The sequence below is a fragment of the Mirounga angustirostris genome, unplaced genomic scaffold (genome assembly GCF_029215605.1).
Source record: "Mirounga angustirostris isolate CCGP_5_RB_7025 unplaced genomic scaffold, mMirAng1.0.hap1 SCAF_10, whole genome shotgun sequence".
NCBI classification, from domain to species: Eukaryota; Metazoa; Chordata; class Mammalia; order Carnivora; family Phocidae; genus Mirounga; species Mirounga angustirostris.
This window is the reverse complement of record NW_026991718.1, coordinates 88,480,683-88,502,463: the sequence shown is the minus strand read 5'-3', so window position 1 is coordinate 88,502,463 and position 21,781 is coordinate 88,480,683. Positions and strand designations below refer to the sequence as shown.

General features: G+C 43.3%; 1 protein-coding gene across 3 annotated transcripts in view; it reads left to right on the top strand.

Moving 5' to 3' along the window:
- The first annotated feature begins 312 nt into the window (after nt 1-312).
- The window catches only part of ENTPD6 (ectonucleoside triphosphate diphosphohydrolase 6), a 44,162-nt gene continuing 22,693 nt past the window's right edge, over nt 313-21,781 (top strand). Inside the window, exons 1-3 of one of the 3 annotated variants that reach the window (XM_045885333.3) lie at nt 313-463; nt 16,587-16,910; nt 20,967-21,043. In XM_045885333.3, the coding sequence (XP_045741289.1) occupies nt 16,619-16,910; nt 20,967-21,043 (369 nt within the window). In that variant the 5' untranslated portion in view covers nt 313-463; nt 16,587-16,618. Of the gene's footprint in view, nt 488-16,586; nt 16,911-20,966; nt 21,044-21,781 lie in introns of all 3 variants that reach the window. The other 2 variants (XM_045885332.3, XM_045885335.3) reach the window with 2 other exon arrangements.

The window sequence follows — 21,781 nt, the reverse complement described above, 5'->3', positions numbered from 1 at the left end:
GGTCAAGGTCAAGGTTGTGAGGTTATGGTGTAACTCCTCGGCCAGCACCGCAGCCTGCCCTGCCGCACAGAGGAACCCCTACAAGCTGCGACAGGAGCCGAATCCGGCCGGCGAGGGCTGCACTGGGGCGCTGGAGGCCAGACAGGTAAAGTCCCGGGTCAGAGCCGACACTAGCCGAAACTAGCCTGAAGGGAACGAGAACTACCCAACCAGAAAACACGGCCGCGCCTGCGCAGCAGAGCCCGCTGCGCCCCGTCCATACGCCGCGCCTGCGCGCTGGGCCCCAAACGCCCAGCTCCGCCCGGCCTGTGACACGACGTGCACGTGGGCGGGGCTCAGGCTCCCGGGATCTGCCGGCTCGCGGCCTGTGGGCGGAGGCCCTGGTAACGCCGGCCCGGGAGCGAGAGCAGGGAAGCTTCCTCGGTTGCCCGCGTGCTCTCGGGAAACGGAACCTCCCTCCGTGGTAGGGCAGAGGGGACCCTGCAGGGTAAGGGCGGGCCTGAGGCGTGTGTGGGGCTGGCGGGGTCCGCCGGGCCCAGGTAGCTGCACGTGGGCAGCCCGGCGTGCGGCGCGCTGGAGGAGGGGTCCGAGTGGAGGAGGGTCGGGGCCTGGGGGGTCCAGACGCACACACCTGTCAGCTCCTGGGTCTCTAGCAGTAGCTCCTGCAGGCGGACTCTCGGTTATTCGCACGCGGGTCTTCCGTCTTGCTGCCTTCTTGTCCTGGCTCCATTAGTCTTCCCAGAACTCTGGACTCCGCTGACCTGTGAGAGGAACAATCCGTGTTCTAGAAACTGGGTGGGCCAGACAGCAAGGGTCTCTACCCCCAGGAATCCTGGAGCTTGCTGCATTCATTCATTCAGCATTTGCTGACCCGCTTCCCAGGGCTGTGCCAGGTGCAGGAGATCCAATAGGGGAAGGACTGGCAAGGCCCCTTCCCTCCTGGGCCTCACAGCCCAGTTGGGAAGCCCAAGTAACAGGCAAGATAGTGCCATTCTGACAGTACTGCAGTTGTGAGGACAATAAATTCTGACATTGCTGTGGTGACCAGAAGAAGAGCTCAAGGTGGTTCTGCCTGAGCTGAGGCATGAGCCAGCAGTGCTCCAGGCTACCAGAGAGAGAGACACCCTGAGGTGGATAGAGCTGGACACCAGGCTCGACTCCCTTCAGTGGAAAGCCTTGAAGAGGCAGGAGAGTAAAAGAGAAGGGACAGATGGGCAGGGGGCCATGGAAGGAAGGGTGGTGGTTATCTTAAGTTCAGCTAGGAGCCATAAAATGGTTTTAAGGGTTGGAGGAAAGCCTGAATTGTTTTTGTAGATTATGATGAGCAAAGTCCTCCATATCCCAGGCGTCCATCCAAAAGAATCATTCACCCAGAAGTGCCTGGGTAGCTCCAGTTGTCCCTACACACACGTGTATTCCAGGATCATGCATACCAGGCCATACATTCTTCAGGATCCTGTGGAGGTCCTAGCCCATAGCCTCCCCACCCCCACCCCACCCCCCGCACCCCCAGTGAGGGAATCTGAAACTCTAGGAGGGAGGTTCCTTGGGGATAGGTGGATAGCAATTGTGATTACAAGGGCTTTCTGACCCACTGTGCAGGAGCTGTGATGGATGGGGGATTAGGTTTTGTCTGGGGAAGGTTCTGTTGGGGGGGGAGCATAGTAGTATAAACCCAGAAATTGTTTTCTGTACCCCCCATTCCTTCCCTCGTAAGCATCAGTTGGCTAATATGTGTGTCTGTCTCCCTTGTGGAACCTAATATGAAAACCAGAGAGGTGGACAACCATGTAAAGAGATCTTGGAAGAGCTTCCCCGCCCACTGTGTCTTGTGAAAAGGAAACAACTGGTGGTGTTAACAGGGCTGACTCATGTATGTATACTTTTTTTCAGAGAAGGAGAGAAAAGTCAATTTAAACCTCTAGGAGAATAAGTGGTGGTTTGTTAATGTCGTATAATTTTGGATAGGTTTTTAGCATATGTGGCAGTCATTGCACACATGGCTCTTTGTGTACTTTAACTGAAAACCTTGAAGAAACTGGCTAACAGATTGTGTGGCCACTGATCCAAATCAGATAAAGCTTGTATCTCCCAAGAGCTCACCTGCCTTCCCCAGCTCCTAGAAAGCTAGCTGAGGGATGGGGCAGGCACCTGCCTCCGGCATCACTACTCCATACCCAAATTCTCCCTGACCCCGACCTCCACCTGACACAGGGCAGCCCCCAACAGGAGCCAGATGGGAGCAAGGTTTGCTGAGCCAAACCTCTCTTGGCTTTTGTGCACCTTACATCCTGCCCCACCCTACTCCCAGCCTACTCCTTATTCCACACCTGGCTTACCTTCCTTATAGCCTTGTTCTAGATTCTCTCTCTCTCCTTTAAAGGACAAAATTAAAGCTGAGTTGTTTTCTTGAGTGGACCTCTAGGAAGGACCTGGTTGACACATTTACACTATGGTGTTAGTGGTGCTCATGGAAACGTGATTTGCTCCTCTGGAAGTTGTCTCATAGTACTTAGTATTACTGAACACCTTAACCCAATGGAATGAAACTGGCTTTTAGGTTTGAGCCTTTAGGACATGGAGGTGCCTATGGGCCAGGCTCTTCCTGGCTCTGTGCTCCCTTAAATGTTATTTTCGGTTTGGACTCTGTTTATGTCATGCTGAGCCTGTTGGTGTGTAACTGTGACAATTATATGCATGTAATTTTATGTGAGTATTTTTTGGTTGTCTAGAGTCTTAACATTAATAGGGAAAGTGAAATGATGGAGCACATTTAATTTGGAGACAGAAGCCAGAAAGTCTTGTCTGTGCCTTGCCACATGCCAGCTGTGTGATTCCAGACAAGTCTGTTTCCAAATATTCCCTGGGCCTTGGCGCTGTTATATGTAAATAAGTTGTTGTCTGTTGTGTGGTATAAGTGCTGGCCTTGTGGGTCTCTGTTAACAGGATGTAGCATATGTAAAGGGTATTTTTTTAGTGGGTAGACAAATTTAACAAAGAGCAACCTTTGCCTCAAAATTTGCTATACTACCTGTTAATCTGATCATGTAGGTCATGGTTCTTAGAGTAACATAGGACATGATAAAAGTTGATTATGTAAAAGGGTCTTATACCTGTGCTGCCCTGGCCCACTGGTCGAGAGGGACAGGAGAGCAAGCAAAAAAAAAGAAAAAAGGAGGGATCTTAGGGGCGCCTGGGTGGCTCAGTCGTTAAGCATCTGCCTTCGGCTCAGGTCATGTTCCCAGGGTCCTGGGATCGAGCCCCGCATCGGGCTCCCTGCTCACGGGAAGCCTGCTTCTCCCTCTCCCACTCCCCCTGCTTGTGTTCCCTCTCTCACTGTGTCTCTTTGTGTCAAATAGATAAATAAAATCTTTAAAAAAAAAATCTTATAAAACACTGAGTTATGTTAGTATTACTTTTGTGTCCTTATTCATCCTTAGAGATAGCTGCTTTAGAACATTGTCTATAAATACTTTTGTTTAATGATCTGTTAGCAGTGGAAAACTCTGGGTTACAGTAACCTAACGAAGGGAGGCCTGTGAGAAGGCTAGTTGTAGGGTGAGCGCTGGCTACCTGGGGACGGGCATTCCCCAGGTCACATCTCAGCCTCTGCTCGTCCCTGGGTCTTCTGTCATTGATGTCTTCACTCCTGATCTTAGCTAACATCCTTTTACTGCGGATCATTTCCCAGGTCCCAACCCCAAACCTGCTATCTCACAAGGGTCAGTTCCATTTCTGACTGATGTTCTGCTGTCATTTCAAACTTGACATGTTGAAAACCTGGTCACTGTAGTCTCCTGCCCAAATGGCCTACTTCTGTTGGTGGTCATCGTCTGGGTCCTGAAGCATTGCTGATGGCTCCATCAGCTAGCCTCCTTCACCAGCAAGTAGTATTGACTGAGTGGCTGCTGGGCTCTGGCCTTGTGTCAGGGTTGGAAGACCCAGGGAAGAGTGGGCTGGTCCCCGTTTCTAGAGAGGCACCCTAACCAGAGAGAAGAAAGGCACAAATGAATAGCTCCACATACTGCTTACTTAGGGAGTGGAAGTGTATAGAGCACCAAAGAGCCCAAGAGAGAAGCCTCTAGCTGCCAAGGTTCAGAGTGGCAGTAAGCATCTTGGGTAGATTTTGTAGAGGTATGGAGAAAGGACCAACAGAACAAGATCTTAAAAAAAAAAAAAAAAAAGTTTAAGGCAGAAAGAATCTCAGTAAGGCATGACCTGCTACTGCTGTTGAGAGTGAGGCAGGACTGAAACTTTAAAACATTTGATGCAATGAGCAGGCCCAGCCCTCTTCCTTCTCCCACCACCACTGCCTTTAGTCCTGTGCCCACAGAACTCATTTATGTTACCTGCCTGGCCTCAGAGCCATTAAAGGATTTTTTTTTCTTATGATAAAATACATATAAAATTTACCATTTCAACGATTTTAAGTATACAGTTAGTGGCATTCATTACATTCACATTGTTGTGCCCATTACAGCCGTCCATCTCCAGAACTTTTTCATCTTCCCAAACTGAATCTCTGCACTCATTAAACAATAGCTCCTCATTCCCTGCCTTAGCCCAACCCCTGGAACCACTGTTCTACTCTCTGTCTCTGGATTTGAGTACTCTAGGTAATTCATAATAAGTGGAATATTAGTTCAGTTGTGACTGACTGACTTCATTTAGCATAGTGTGTTCAAGGTTCATCCATGTTGTAGCATGTGTCAGAGTTTCCTTCCGTTCTAAGGCTGAATAATAATCTATTGTGTATGTACACCACATTTTCTTTATCCATTTATCTATCAATGGATTTTTGGGCTGCTTCCATCTCTTGGCTATTGTGAATAATGTGGCAGTGAGCTTTCAATTCTTTTTCTGATATAATGCGTTTCTGCATTTCTGATGCAAAAATAAGATTGTTGGATCAATATGGTGATTCTATTTTTAGTTTTTGAGGAGCTTCCATACTACTCTCACTAGTGGCTCAACCATTTTATAATCCCACAGAGGGGGACGTCTAGGTGGCTCAGTCAGTTAAGCGTCTGCCTTCGGCTCAGGTCATGATCTCAGGGTCCTGGGATCAAGCCCTGCATTGGGCTCCCTGCTCAACAGGAAGCCTGCTTCTCCCTCTCCCTCTGCCTGCGGCTCCCCCTCTCCCCCTGCTTGTGCGCAAGCACTCTCTCTCTTTCTCTCTGTCAAATAAATAAAATCTTTAAAGTATATCCCACAGAGGTTCTAATTTCTCCACATCCTTTCCAACACTTGTTATTTTTTGTTGTTTTATGTGGCTATCCTAATGGTTGTGAGATGATAAGTCATTGTGGTTTTGCACATCTTATGATTAGTGCTGTTGAGCATCTTTTCATATGCTTGTTGGTCATTTATATATCTTTAAAGAGGTGTGTATCCAGTTGCTCTGCATGTATTCATACTATGAATTAAGTTGCTTGGTTTTTTTTCATTGTCGAGTTTTAGTTCTCTATATTCCAAGTATTAATCCCTGATCAGATATGATTTGCAAATATGTCCTCCCATCCTGTGGGGTGCCTTTTTTCTCTGTGGTTAGTGTCCATTGATGCATGAAGTTTTTTTAATTTGTCACATTTGTCTTTTTGCTGTCCTGTTTTTGCTTCTGGTACTTATCCAAGAAATCATTGCCAAATTTAATGCTACAAAGCTTTTCTACTATATTTTTTTCTAGGAGTTTGTTTTATAGTTAGGTCTTCAATCCATTTTGGGTTAATTTCTGCATATGGTGTAAGGTAGGATCCAACTTCAGTCTTTTTTAGGTGGATATCCAGTTTTCCCAGTACCATTTGTTAAAGAGACCGTCCTTTCCCCCATGAATGGTCTTGGTACCCTTGTCAAAGATCATTTTACCATGTACATGAGGATTTATTTCTGGGCTTTCTATTCTGTTTCATTGGTCTTTGTGCCTGTCTTGATACCACTACCACAAGTTGTTTATTACTGTGGCTTTATTTTGAAATCAGGAAGTATGAGGCTTCAACTTTGTTCTTTTTCAGGATTGTTTTGTGATTTGGGGTCCCTTGAGATTCCTTATGAATTTTAGGATTTTTTTTTTCTGTCTCTGCAAAAAAAAAAATCATTTGGATTTTTATAGGGATTGCATTGAATCTGTGGACCACTGTAGCTAGTATTGATACCTTTATCAATATTAAGTCGTCTCATCCATGAACACAGGCTATCTTTATACTATTTATTTGACTCTTAATTTTCTTCCAGCTATGTTTTGTAGTGTTCAGGGTACAAGTCTTTCACCTCCTTGGTTAACTTTATTCTTAAGTATTTTATTCTTTTTGATGCTATTGTAAATAGAATTGTTTTCTTAAATTCTTTTTCAAATTGTTCATTATAATGGATAGAAACAACCGATTTTTTGTGTTAATATTGTGTTCTGTAACCTTGTTGAATTTATTAGTTCTAACAGTTATTTTCCTTTCCTGTGGAATCCTTAGGGCTTTCTACATGTTAGATCATGTAATCTATGAACAAATAATTTTACTTCTTCCTTCCTAATTTGCATGCCTTTTATTTCTTTTTCTTTCCTAATTGGTCTGGCTAGAACTTCCAATACTATGTTGAATGGAAGTGTTGAAAACAGACCTCCTTTCTTGTTCCTGATTTTAAAGTAAAAGTTTTCAGTTTTTCACCACTGAGTATGATGTTAGCTGTTGGGTTTGCATATATGGCCTTAATTATGTTGAGGTAGTTTCCTTCTATTTTTGTTTGTTGGTTGTTTTCATTATGGAAAGGTATCATATTTGATTAAATGTTTTTTCTGCATCGATTGAGATGATCATATCAATTTTTCCCTTTATTCTGTTTTTTTTTTTTAAGATTTTATTTTTATTTATTTCAGAGAGGGAGTGTATGGGAGCAAGGGGAGGAGCAGAGGGAGAGGGACAGGCAGACTCTGTGCTGAGCACAGAGTCCAGTGTGAGGCCAGATCTCACGACCCCAAGATCATGACGTGAGCCAAAATCAAGAGTTGGATGCTTAACTGACTGAGCCACCGAGGCGCTCCCCCCCCCTTTATTCTGTTAATGTGATATATTTGCCTTGATGGATTTTCAAGTCTTGAACCATCTTTGTATTCCAGGAATAAATCCCACTTGGTCCCTTTGCTATGTGGTTGAATTCAGTTTGCTGTTATTTGTCAAGGATTTTTGCGTCACTATTCATAAGGAATGATGGTCTATATTTTTTTGTAGTGTCTTTGTCTGGTTTTGGTGTTAGGGTAATGCTGGCCTCATAGAATGAGTTAAAAAGTGGTCCCTTCTCTTCATTTTTTGGGAAGATTTTGGAATTCTTTTTTTTTTTTTTTTTAGATTTTTATTTATTTTTTTGACAGAGAGAGACATAGCAAGAGCAGGAACACAAGCAGGGGGAGCCGGAGAGGGAGAAGCAGGCTTCCCGCAGAGCAGGGAGCCCAATGTGGGACCCGATCCCAGGACCCTGGGATCATGACCTGAGCCGAAGGCAGACGCTCAACGACTGAGCCACCCAGGCGCCCTTTTTGTTTTTTTTAGAAGATTTTGGAATTCTTGAAATGTTTGGTAAAATCAGAGGTGACTAACAAGTCAGTATTCATTTGGTCCAGGGCTTTTCTTTGTTGGGAGATTTTTGATTACTGATTTGGTCTCCTTACTAGTTATAGGTCTTTAGATTTCTTCATAATTCTTCTTTGTAGGTTATGTGTTTCGGAATTTGTTGATTTTGTCTAGGTCATCCAATTTATTAGTGTACAACTGTTCATTATACTCTCATAAGCATTTTCATTCTATAAAATCAGTAGTAATGTTCCCTCTTTCATTTCTGATTTTAGTTATAATTTGAGTCTTTTCTCTTTATTTCTTAGTCAAGATAGCTAAAGGTTTCAGTTATGGTGATCTTTTCAAAGAACCAACTCTTGGTTTCATGGACTTTTCTCTCTTGTTTTTCTATCCTCTATTTATCCTGCTTTAATTTTTATTGTTTCTTTTCTTCTAGCTTTGTGTTTAATTCTTTTTTGGAGAACCTGGGTGGCTCAGTCAGTTAAGCGTCCGAATCTTGATCTCCACTCAGGTCTTCATCTCAGGGTCATGAGTTCAAGCCCCATATTGGGCTGCATGCTGGGTGTGGAGGATACTTAAAAATAAATAAATAAAAATTAAAAATATTTAAAAATAGGGAGGGAGGTGGGTGGGAGGATGGGGTAACTTAGTCATGGGCATTAAGGAGGGTACCTGATGTGATGAGCATGGGGTGTTATATGCAACTGATGAATTACTGAACACTACATTTGAAACTAATGATATGTTGGCTAATTGAATTTAAATTAAAAAAAAGAAAATGTTTAAAAATAAATAAATAAATAATTTGTTCTTTTTCTAGTTCCTTAAGATATACGGTTAGGTTGTTGGTTTGAAATCTTCTCCTTTTATGTAAGCATTTACGTGTATCATTTTCCCTATTGGTACTGCTTTCATTGCATTCCATAAGTTTTGATATGTTGTGTTTTCATTTTCATTTGTCACAAGATATTTTCTGATTTCCCTTCTGATTTCTTTTATGACCCATTGGTTGTTTAAGAGTGTGGTATTTAGGGGCCCCTGGGTGGCTCAGTTGGTTAAGCATCTGCCTTCGGCACAGGTCATGATCTCAGGGTCCTGGGATCAAGCCCTGCATTGGGCTTTCTGCTCAGTGGGGAGCCTGCTTCTTCCTCTGCCCCGCCCCCGCTCATGCTCTCTCTCTTGTTCTATCTCAAATAAATAAAATCTTAAAAAAAAAAAAGAGTGTGGTGTGTAGTTTCCATGTGTTTGAGAATTTTCCATCTTTCCTTCTCCGATTAACTTCTAGTTTCATTCCATTTTGATCAGAAAATATACTTTGACTGTAATCTTCTAAAATATATTGACACATGTTCTGTATCCTGTCATGTCATCTATCCTGGAGGATGTTCCATGTGCACTTGAGAAGAACGTATATGCTGCTGCTGTTGGGTGGTCTGTATGTGCCTGTTAGGTCCAGTTGGTCTTTAGTGTTGTTCAAGTCCCCTATTTCCTTATTGATCTCTGTCTGATTTTTCTATACTTTATTGAAAGCAGGATACTGAATTCTCCCACTGTTATTGTATGACTGTCTACTTCTCCTTTCAGTTCTGTTTGCTTCATATATTTAGGAGCTCTGGTGTATATGTTTACAATTATTTTATTTTACTGGTGACTTGATCCTTTTATTATTATACAGTGATACATGTTTTTATTTCTTGTGACAGTTTTTGACTTAAAGTCTGTTTTGTCTGATATTAGTGTAGATATTCTCCTCCCTTTTGGTTACTCTTTTCATGGAATCTTTTTTCATCCTTTTACCTTAAGTCTATATGGGCCCTTAGATCTAAAGTAAGTCTCTTGTAGAAGCATATGGTTGGATTTTGTTTTTTTATCCATTCAGCTACTCTATGCATTGTGGTTGGGGAGTTTAATCCTTTTACATTTAAAGTACTGACAGGGAAGAACTACTTTTGCCATTTTATTTTGTGTATGTCTTAGCTATTTTTGTCACTCATTTTCCTCCATTATTGCCTTCCTTTGTGTTTAATTGATTTTTTCCTAGGGATAGTATTGATTGCCTTCTCATTTCCTTTTGTATATATTTCTAGGTATTTTCTTTGGGGTTACCACAGAGATTACCTATAACATCCTAAAATTATAACAGTCTATCCCAGCCTAGCTCAAATTGCATATGATACTCCTTTATATCTGTATGTCTCCCTAATTTATGTTTTTGATATCACAGCCTTTGTCTTTTAAATACTGAAGAAAATAAAAAGTGGAGTTATAAACCAAATATACAGTAATACTGGTTGTTGTATTTGTCCATGTATATAACTTTACTGGAGATCTTTATATTTCTCATGGCTTTCAGTTACTGTCTAGCATCTTTTCATTTCAGCCTTTAGCATTTGCTATAGGGCAGGTCTATTGGTAATGACCTCCCTCAGTTTTTATCTATCTTGGAATGCCTTAATTTCACCTTCATTTTTGAAGGATAGTTTTACTGAATACAAAATTCTCAGTTGACAGATTTTTTTCTTTCAGCAGTTGGAATATATCATCCCACTGCTTTCTGGCCTCCAAAGTTTCTGCTGAGAAATGAGTTGATAATCTTATTAAGGATCCTTTGTGCATGATGAATTACTTTTCTCTTGCTGCTTTCAAGATTTTTTTTTTTTCCTGGCTTTCAGCAGTTTGATTATAATGTGTTACTGTACTTTTCACCCCCACAATTTGTTTAGTTCCTTTTTACAATTTCTGTCTCTTCATTGATACTCTCATTTTGTTGTCCTATATCATTTTCCTAGTTTCTTTCAGTTCTTATGTTTTCTTTAGCTCTTTCAGCATATGTAAGACAGTTGTTTTAAGTCTTTATCTAGTACATCCAATGCCTGTATTTCTTCAGGGACAGTTTCTGCCACTTTTTCTTCTTTGAATGGACTATATTTTCCTGTTTCTTTATATGCCTTGTGATCTTTGTTGTTGTTGAAAAATTGAGCATTTGAGAAAATAGCCACCTCTCCCAGTCTTTGCAGACTGGCTCTGTGCCATGAAAGACCTTCACTAATTAACAGGATGTGTCTGAGCCTTGGAGTCAGCCCAAGGCAAAGGCTTAAGGTCTTCTCAGGATTTTTTCTGAACATGTGTTGCCTGGGCCTGTGTGTGTGTTAGTTTCAATTCCCCCATATATTATGGCTGCTTTTAAATGTCTTAATTTCTCAAACAGTTTCAGCCATGCTCTTTCTTAGGCCTTTGATGTTCTATTATTTCTTCCCCCCAAACACATACCAGCCTCTTGCCTCAGGCATGTTTGGCTCTCTAGTCACCCTCTGACTTTCACAAGAAGTATCCACAACTGGGATGCCTGGGTGGCTCAATCGGTTAAGCGCCTGCCTTCAGCTAAGGTCATGATCCGCTGGGATTAAGTCCCACATCGGGCTCCCTGCTCAGCGGGGAGCCTGCTTCTCCCTTTGCCTGCTGCTTCCCCTGCTTGTGCGTGCGCGCTCTCTCTCTCTCTCTCTCACAAATAAAATCTTTTAAAATAAATGAATAAATAAATAAATAAATAAAAATTAAAAAAAAAAAAAGTGGTACCCACAACGGCCTTCCACACTTTTCCCCCATCTGAGCTCTGAGTTCTAAGTCGGGCAAAACAGAGACCAGCCCCAAGACAGGTTAGGATGATGTTCTGCTCTCTCCAGTTTGAGGGAAGGAGATAGGCACTGGACTGCTGCTTCCTTTAGACCATGCTATGCAGGGAGGGGTGGAGCAAGGGTGAGTAAACACCACAAAACTTCCGACCATTCTGAATGTGACTTTTTTTTTTAAGTTGATTTTTTAAAAGATTTTGCTTATCTGTCAGAGAGAGAGAACATGCAAGCAGGGGGAGCGGCAGGCAGAGAGAGAAGCAGGCTCCCTGCTGAGCAAGGAGCCCGATGCAGGACTCGATCCCAGGACCCTGGGATCATGACCTGAGCCAAAGACAGACACCTAACTGACTGAGCCACCCAGGCGTCCCTGAATTTGACTTCTTGATTGGGCATTTGCTTATAGATCTATAGATCTTTGACTGTTTTTCAGGACTCTTATAAAAAATATTTTAACAAGTCCCAATTTTTTTTTAATATTTCTATGGGGTAACAAAGGCCTAGGGCCCCCTATTCCACCATCTTGCTGACATCCTCTCCTCATTAAAGGATTTGAAACAGGGACTTTTCTGTGTGTCTGGCAACAGTATGGGAGGTAGATGGGGATAGAGGAGCGTCCTCCACCCTTCTAGATAAGGGCCTATGTTCTCAACTGAGCTGCAGTGGCACAAAACAGGCTAAGTCCCTGCCCCTTGGAAGTTCATAGCCTAGAGGGTGACCTGGACCTTTAGGAATTAATCCCACAGACCCTGACATTGTTATAAATTATGGTGGTGCCAGGTCAGAAGAGGGCAGGGAGTGCAGAGAGAGCATAATGGGGGTGAAGGCTGTTCAAGTTGTGGGTGATCAGGGAAAGTGGGGACAATAACATATCAGCTGAGGCTTGGGGATGAAGACAAGTTTGGCCAGCCAGGTTGGTGCACGAGCATTCTGGGAACACAGAACAGAAGGAGATACTAGGTTCTCAGAGCACTGTGAGCAAAGACAAGAGAGGGTGATGGAAAGCTGCAGAGGCTGGTAAGGAGCTAGGCCCACCCAGGGGTGTGACATGATCTTGAGAGCAGTAGGAAGCTCCTAAGTGCAGTGAGACCCAAGAGAGGCCCAAAGTCTGGCAGGAACAGGGGCTTGGGAAGGAGGCTTGCTCCTTGGTCTTGCTAGCAGAGGCATTCCCACAGCCCTGTGCACAGCAGATGCTCAGGAGGGCGGGCGTGATTTGTCCTACCCCCTGCCCAAGCTTGGGAGGTGGGCCGCTGGAGAAGCCTATTCCTTAGGTAGGAGCACAGAGACAGCCCAAAGGTTTGGGCAGTGCTGGTCAGACCTGAGGGCATCCAGGTATGGCTGCAGGGCTAGATCCTGGAAAGGAGTAGCTGCAGAAGGCCTGGACTCTGTCCCACCCACCCACCCCCCACCCCCCGCCCCAAGGGCCACTTTCATTCCATTTCTCCTCTTCCCTGGTACCCTCGAGGTTGGTGTAAAGACCACCACAGGTTTGACCCCTGCACTTCTAGCCCTGGCCCTCCACAGACAGTGCAGTCACACTATCTTCCAGCACTCCTGCCCATCACTGTCCCTGCTTCTAAGGGGATGTTACCTCCCACGGCCCTGCTGTAAAGCCAGCATTCAGTATGTGTTCTCTGTGTCCTCTTCTGAGCACATCACACATCTCATTGTATCCCCAGACAGCGTCATCTGGTGGCTTTCTACCTTACAGATGAGGACCCCAGCCCCCTGTGAAGTTTAATTTGCCCACGGTCACATGCTGCTGTGGACAGAACACAAACCCATATCCTGCTTTCTTTTTTTTTAATTTATTTTATTTTATTTAAATTCAATCAATTAACATATAGTGTATTATTCGTTTCAGAGGTAGAGTTCAATGATTCATTAGTTGCATATAACACCCAGTGTTCATTACATCACATGTCCTCCTTAATGCCCATCACCTAGTTATCCCATCCCCCCCACCAACCTCCCCTCCAGCAATCCTCCGTTTGTTTCTTATGGTTAAGAGTCTCTCATGGTTTGTCTCCCTATCTGATTCCGTCTTATTTTATTTTTCCCTCCCTTCCCCTGTGATCCTGTTTTTTTCTTAAATTCTACCTCTGAGTGAGATCATAATGATAATTGTCTTTCTCTGATTGACTTATTTCACTTAGCATAATACTCTCTAGTTCCATACACGTCATTGCAAATGGTAAGATTTCATTTTTTTTTGATGGCTCAATAATATTCCATTGTATGTATATACCACATCTTCTTTATTCATCTGTCAATGCACATCTCAGCTCTTTCCACAGTCTAACTACTGTGGACATTGCTGCTATAAACATTAGGGTGCAGATGCCTCTTCGAATCACTCCATTTGTATCTTTGGAGTAAATACCTAGTGGTGCAATCACTGAGTCATAGGGTAGCTCTATTTTTAACTTTTTGAGGAACCTCCTTACTGTTTTCCAAAGTGGCTGCACCAGCTTGCATTCCCACTAACAGCGTAAGAGGGTCCCCTTTCTCCACATCCTCACCAACATCTGTTGTTTCCTGACTTGTTAATTTTAGCCATTCTGACTGGTGTGAGGTGCTATCTTACGGATTTGATTTGGATTTCCCTGATGTCAGGTGATGTTGAGCATTTTTTCATTTGTCTGTTGGCCATTTGTATGTCTTTGGAGAAATGTCTGTTCATGTCTTCTGCCCATTTCTTGACTGGATTATTTGTTCTTTGGATGTTGAGTTTTTTGGTTTTTAAAGGTTTTATTTATTTTTTTGACAAAGAGAAAGCATGAGCAGGGGGGAGAAGCAAGGGGAGAGGGAGAAGCCAAGCAGGGAGCCCAATGCAGGACTGGATCCCAGGACTCTGGGATCATGATCTGAGCCAAAGGCAGATGCTTAACTGACTGAGCCACCCAGGTGCCCATGGGTGTTGAGTTTGATAAGTTCTTTATAGATCTTGGACACTACCTTTATTTGATAAGTCATTTGCAAATATCTTCTCCCATTCTGTCGGTTGTCTCAAAAGAGACTATTGGTTTGACTATTTCCTTTGCTGTGCAGAAGCTTTTTATCTTGATGAAGTCCCAGTATTTCATTTTTGTCTTTCTTTCTCTCGTCTTTGGAGACATGTCTAGCAAGAAGTTGCTGCGGTCAAGGTCAAAGAGGTTGCTACCTGCGTTCTCCTCTAGGATTCTGATGGATTCCTATCTCACATTTAGGTCTTTCATCCATTTTAAGTTTATTTTTGTGTGTGGTGTAAGAAAACGGTCCAGTTTCATTCTTCTGCATGTGGCTGTCCAATTTTCCCAGCACCATATATTGAAGAGACTGTCTTTTTTTCCATTGAATATTCTTTCCTGCTTTGTAGAAGATTAATTGACCGTAGAGTTGAGGGTCCATTTCTGGATTCTCTATTCTGTTCCATTGATCTATGTGTCTGTTATTGTGCCAGTACCATGCTGTCTTGATGATGACAGCTTTGTAGTAGAGCTTGAAGTCCTGAATCATGATGCCTCCGGCTTTGGTTTTCTTTTTCAACATTCCTCTGGGTATTTGGGGTCTTTTCTGGTTTCATACAAATTTTAGGATTATTTGTTTCAGCTCTGTGAAAATGTTGATGGTATTTCAATAGGGATTGCATTGAATGTATAGATTGCTCTGGGTAGCATAGACATTTTAACAATGTTTGTTCTTCCAATCCATGAGCATGGAATGTTTTTCCATTTCTTTGTGTCCTCCTCAATTTCTGTCATAAGTGTTCTATAGTTTTCAGAGTACAGATCCTTTACTTCTTTGGTTAGGTTTGTTTCCAGGTATCTTATGGTTTTTGGTGCAATTATAATTGGGATCGATTCCTTAATTTCTCTTTCTTCTGTCTCATTGTTAGTGTATAGAAATGCAGCTGATTTGCTGAATTCCTGTATGAGTTATAGCAATTTTGGGGTGGAGTCTTTTGGGTTTTCCACATAGAGTATCATGTCATCTGCGAAGAGTGACAGTTTGACTTCTTTGCCAATTTGGATGCCTTTTATTTCTTTTTGTTTGTGATTGCTGAGGCTAGGACTTCTAGTACTATGTTGAACAACAGTGGTGAGAGTGGGCTCCCTGTCGTGTTCCTGATCTTAGGGGAAAAGCTCTCAGTTTTTCCCCATTGAGACTGATATTCACTGTGGGCTTTTCATAGATGGCTTTTATGATATTGAGGTGTGTACCCTCTATCCCTACACTGTGAAGAGTTTTAATCAAGAAAGGATACTGTATTTTATCAAATACTTTTTCTTTATCAATTGAGAGGATCGTATGGGTCTTATCCTTTCTTTTATTAATGTGTTGTATCACACTTATTGATTTGCAGATGTTGAACCACCCTTGCAGCCCAGGAATAAATCCCACTTGGTCATGGTGAACAATCCTCTTAATGTACTGTTGAATCCTATTGGTTGGTATCTTGGTGAGAATTTTGGCATCCATGTTCATATTGGTCTCTTATGTGTCTTGCTTTCACAATGGCACTTTCCTGTCTCCTTACCTCTAGGAGTGTCCACTGCACTTGCCACAACTGACAAAGTCAGGGATGGACACAGGTGGACATTCCCCAAGGGTAGGGTATCCCTGAGAATCAAGCACCTCACTTCTTGTCCTTTGAAGCCTCAGGTTCCCACATGGTGTGTTACACCAGAAGCTGCTAAGAAAGCCTGAACAAATGCTTTCGTTTGGGGGCACAGGGGGCATTGAACCAAAGACAGTGGTGCTGAGTTAGTTCTTTTGCTACTCAGGTAAGATTTTCATAGGCTGGAAAGCACACAGGCATTATTTCCTCCTTGGCGGAGTGTAGTACATGAGTGAAAAGAGACATCTCCTGTAAAACTTCCAGAGAAATGAGCTGCGTTTCTCAGACATGGCTGGGGCTCTCTGTAGTCCCCAAGGGATGAGACTTTAAGCCTTCTAAGAATTAAATATCTGTATAGAAGAGGAAGTGAGAATTTAAAGAATGGATTGGACATGTGTTCCCGTACCTTGAAAGGTTTGGGGACACCATTTACATGTGGCTGTTTGAAGTGGCAACAAGTCCCAAAGCCACTTGTCTGGAACAGCACTTGCTGGGGACCAGGCTCAGGCCTTAGAGCCAGCAGTTGTGGGTCTGTGCCCCAAGTCAGACCCTCCAGGACCTACCACCTCAAACAAGTTATCTAGTCTTTGTAAAACCCGGTTCCTGTTCCTCTTCTGTAAAATGGGCTCACACCTTCTGGAAGCACTTTGAGGACTGAATGAAGCTTCTGATTCCAGGGGGAAAATGCAGACCAGTTTCGGCTCAATGTTTTGTCCCTGAGCACAGGGACTTCTGACTTGCCCCAGAAGCTTGTAGCCTAACATGTTTTTCCTGCTTCTCCTCCCTTTCCTCCAGCAACTGCAGCACAGTCCTCAGCAGACAGAGAAATGAGAAAAATACCAAATAATGGAAACCTGAAGATGACAAAGGTGGCGTACCCCCTGGGGCTGTTCATTTGCCTGTTCATCTATGTCGCCTACATCAAGTGGCACTGGGCCTCTGCCACCCAGGCCTTCTTCAGCATCACTGAGGTGGCATCAGGGGCCCGGAGGGGCCAGCAGGCTCACAGTCCCCCAGGGACAGCTGCACGTGGTCACGAGGTTTTCTACGGCATCATGTTTGATGCAGGAAGCACTGGCACCCGTGTCCATATCTTCCAGTTTGCCCGGCAGCCTGGAGGTATGTTGGGTAGAAGGCCTTGACCACTCACTGCTAGGCTCTCCTCACTCACAGCAGAGCTCTTGGGATCTCTTCCACTTAGAGACAGTGGATGGGCTGGATGCCCTGCCTCGGACTCACCTGGGAGCTTGTCAAAAATACAGGTTCCCAGAGAGACTGGCTCAGGCATGGGTTGGGGCCCAGGAATCTAAATTTCCCAGGAGCCTCTGACTGTCCTTACTCACAGTAGTTTCTGGTGACCATCTGAGGGCAGCTGAGATCCCTGAGGGTGTTGGGTAGCCTGTCCTTTCCCAGCATTCAGCAGCAGGTCAGATGGCTGGGATCGTGACTTAGGCCAGAAGCTGCATTGGGAGAGTTTAAGGCAGGAAGTTGCCCCTGACGCAGGCTAGTATGAGGCAGTCTGGGAAAGTTATGAACTAGCAAGGACCTAGGACCTAGACTGACATGGTGCTGCCCGGTGGGTCCAGTCAGAGTGACGATAAGAGTGGCCTCAGCAGTGAGGAGGGAGCTGGAGCCTGAGCCCCATTATAACCCCAGGGTGGGGGCCTGCATGCTTCCGGCAAGAGGGAAGAAGTTTGTGTGTGTTCTGCCTGTAGCTGCTCCTCTGGGGAGACCCAGTCCCTGCCCAGCTCAGCACTCATCCCTTCTCCCTTTGATCTCCTTCCCTGGCACCTCTTGTACCCTCCAGCTCTGAGGGTCACTCTCCAGCTTCTAGCCAGTGAGTTTTAAGTTTTAAGACAACTTTTTTTTTATGTTAATCACCATACATTACATCATTAGTTTTTGATGTAGTGTTCCATGATTCATTGTTTGCATATAACACCCACTGCTCCATTCAGTACGTGCCCTCTTTAATACCCATCACCAGGCTAACCCATCCCCCCACCCCTCTCCCCTCTAGAACCCTCAGTTTGTTTCTCAGAGTCCATAGTCTCTCATGGTTCATCTCCCCCTCCAATTTCCCCCCCCTTCATTCTTCGCTTCCTGCTATCTTTTTCTTTTTTTTTTTTTTTAACATATAATGTATTATTTGTTTCAGAGGTACAGGTCTGTGATTCAACAGTCTTACACAATTCACAGCGCTCACCATAGTACATACCCTTCCCAATGTCCATCACCCAGCCACCCCATCCTTCCCAGCCCCCACCACTCCAGCAACCCTCAGTTTATTTCCTGAGATTAAGAATTCCTCATATCAGTGAGATCATATGATACATGTCTTTCTTTGATTGACTTATTTCGCTCAGCATAATACCTTCCAGCTCTATCCACGTCGTTGCAAATGGCAAGATTTCATTCCTTTTGATGGCTGCATAATATTCCATTGTATATATGTACCACATCTTCTTTATCCATTCATCTGTTGATGGACATCTTGGTTCTTTCCATAGTTTGGCTATTGTGGGCATTGCTGCTATAAACATTGGAGTGCACGTACCCATTCGGATCCCTACATTTGTATCTTTGGGGTAAATACCCAGTAGTGTAATTGCTGGGTCGTATGGTAGCTCTATTTTCAACTTTTCAAGGAACCTCCATACTGTTTTCCAGAGTGGCTGCACCAGTTTGCATTCCCACCAACAGTGTAGGAGGGTTCCCCTTTCTCCACATCCCAGCCAACATCTGTCGTTTCCTGACTTGTTAATTTTAGCCATTCTGACTGGTCTGAGGTGGTATCTCATTGAGGTTTTGATTTGGATTTCCCCGATGCCGAGCGATGTTGAGCACTTTTTCATGTGTCTGTTGGCCATTTGGATGTCTTCTCTGGAAAAATGTCTGTTCATGTCTTCTGCCCATTTCTTGATTGGATTCTTTGTTCTTTGGGTGTTGAGTTTGATAAGTTCTTTATAGATTTTGGATACTAGCCCTTTATCTGATATGTCATTTGCAAATATCTTCTCCCATTCTGTCGGTTGTCTTTTGGTTTTGTTGACTCTTTCTTTTGCTGTGCAAAAGCTTTTTATCTTGATGAAGTCCCAATAGTTCATTTTTGCCCTTGCTTCCCTTGCCTTTGGCGATGTTTCTAGGAAGAAGTTGCTGTGGCTGAGGTCGAAGAGGTTGCTGCCTGTGTTCTCCTTTAGGATTTTGATGGACTCCTGTCTCACATTGAGGTCTTTCAACCATTTGGAGTCTATTTTTGTGTGTGGTGTAAGGAAATGGTCCAGTTTCATTCTTCTGCATGTGGCTATCCAATTTTCCCAACACCATTTGTTGAAGAGACTGTCTTTTTTCCATTGGACATTCTTTCCTGCTTTGTCGAAGATTAGTTGATGATAGAGTTGAGGGTCCATTTCTGGGCTCTCTATTCTGTTCCATTGATCAGTGTGTCTGTTTTTGTGCCAGTACCATACTGTCTTGATGATGACAGCTTTGTAATAGAGCTTGAAGTCCGGAATTGTGACGCCATCAGCTGTGCTTTTCTTTTTCAATATTCCTCTGGCTATTCGGGATCTTTTCTGGTTCCATACAAATTTTAGGATTATTTGTTCCATTTCTTTGAAGAAAGTGGACGGTATTTTGATAGGGATTGCATTAAATGTGTAGACGAACCATGAGAGACGATAGACTCTGAAAAACAAACTGAGGGTTCTAGAGGGGAGGGGGGTGGGAGGATGGGTTAGCCTGGTGGTGGGTATTGAGGAGGGCACATTCTGCATGGAGCACTGGGTGTTGTGCACAAACAGTGAATCATGGAACACTTCATCTAAAACTAATGATGTAATGTATGGGGATTAACATAAGAATAAAATAAAAAAAATAAAAATTAAAAATAAAAACACAAAAACAAAACAAAAAAAAATGTGTAGATTGCTCTAGGTAGCATTGACATCTTCACAATATTTGTTCTTCCAATCCATGAGCATGGAATGTTTTTCCATTTTTTTGTGTCTTCCTCAATTTCTTTCATGAGTATTTTATAGTTTTCTGAGTACAGATTCTTCGCCTCTTTGGTTAAATTTATTCCTAGGTATTTTAGGTTTTAGGTGCAATTGTAAACGGGATCGACTCCTTAATTTCTTTCTTCTGTCTTGTTGTTGGTGTATAGGAATGCCACTGATTTCTGTGCATTGATTTTATATCCTGCCACTTGACTGAATTCCTGAATGAGTTCTTGCAGTTTTGGGGTGGAGTCTTTTGGGTTTTCCACATAAAGTATCATATCATCTGCAAAGAGTGAAAGTTTGACTTCTTCTTTGCCGATTTGGATGTTAGGACAACTTTTAAGTTTTAAGACAACTTGTCAGCATGTAATCCTTTAATAGCCATATTCCAGTGTTTTATCTCCAAAGAGACATCCTTTCAAAAAGTTCTGTCCGTGGGAGCGCCTGGGTGGCTCAGTCGTTAAGCGTCTACCTTCAGCTCAGGTCATGACCCCAGGGTCCTGGGATCAAGCCTTGCGTCGGGCTCCCTGCTCCGAACAAGCCTGTGTCTCCCTCTACCACTCCCCCTGCTTGGGTTCCCTCTCTGTGTCTCTGTCAAATAAATAAATAAAATCTTTAAAAAAAAAAAAAAAGCTCTGTCCCTGATTTTTCCTCTTGGGTCTTCATGTCCAAATTCGGGCCAGCATCCCTCAGCCACCATGTGCCTCTGAACACTCCCTTGCTGTATGCACATGAATCCAGGGCCTTTATAATTTAAGACACTCCGTTTTTTTTAAAAGAAGGGGAAAAAAATGTTCTTTAGAACCTATACTACATCCATCCCATGATAGAGAAATAACTTCTATATTTGCAGTTTAGAATTATCTGCCCTGCTCCTCTGTTAATGTAACAAGAATTAACCATGTTAAAATTTAGCAGTTTAGATGGATATAGTTTTGTATGTAAATCATACCTCAGTAAAGTTGGGTTTTTTAAAAAAGTTCTGGCCAAAGCATTAGGTAGAACACTCATCCTGTTTATCTGGGCTAAAGAAGCAGTGTTCCAGTCACTCTGAGATTGGTCTGATTTCAGACATCTGCCTTTAAAAAGTGTGGCTAGCCATAATTGTATATATTCATATATTCATGTATATGTTCACAGTTGTTCTTGTTTTTTAAACATGATTTCCCTTTAGAAACTCCCACTTTGACCCATGAGACGTTCAAAGCACTGAAGCCAGGTCTTTCTGCTTATGCTGATGATGTTGAAAAGGTAATGCTTTCCTCTCATGTCTATTCTTCAAATTTGTCTTCCAGCGTGCAGTTTGTTAAAGCCAGCTCCCTTTCTCTTGAGTGCATAGGCCTTATTCACAGAGGAAAACATCTCTGATGGTGCTGCCCTGGGACATTTCATGCTCTTTAGGGTGGCCAGATGGGGGAAACTGGTACAGCACATGGGGCCAAAGGAGGACCGCTACCCCCAGGCCCCACCTTTCCCTACACCCCAGCTTCCCAGGCCCTTCCCCCAACCACCAGGCGTGCCACCCAGAAGTCTTGGTGCAAATCAAAAGCACACAGGCTACAAACTGATAAAAAGCAGTATTTGAGAGTTTGTTTTTGTTTCAGTTCCTCTGACTGAAGATGACAAAAGTTGACTAAAAAAACTGAAGTTAAAAATGTATTATGCAAAATCCACAAAACTAAATAAGTGTGAAAGTGATTTACTTAAACTGTCAAATAAGGATTTTTGTAAATTTGTAGCTTCTATACTTTTCAACTCCTTAAAGCTTACAGCTGCACTAATACAGGACACCTGTATTTCCACTAAGGCGCTGATGAAATGGACAAGGTAGTAACATAGCTACAAGTTCCTTTTGATTCAAGCATGTTTTAAAAGCTAATACAGGGGCGCCTGGGTGGCTCAGTCATTAAGCGTCTGCCTTTGGTTCAGGTGATGATCTCAGAGTCCTGGGATCGAGCCCTGCATTGGTCTTCCTGCTCCGTGGGAAGC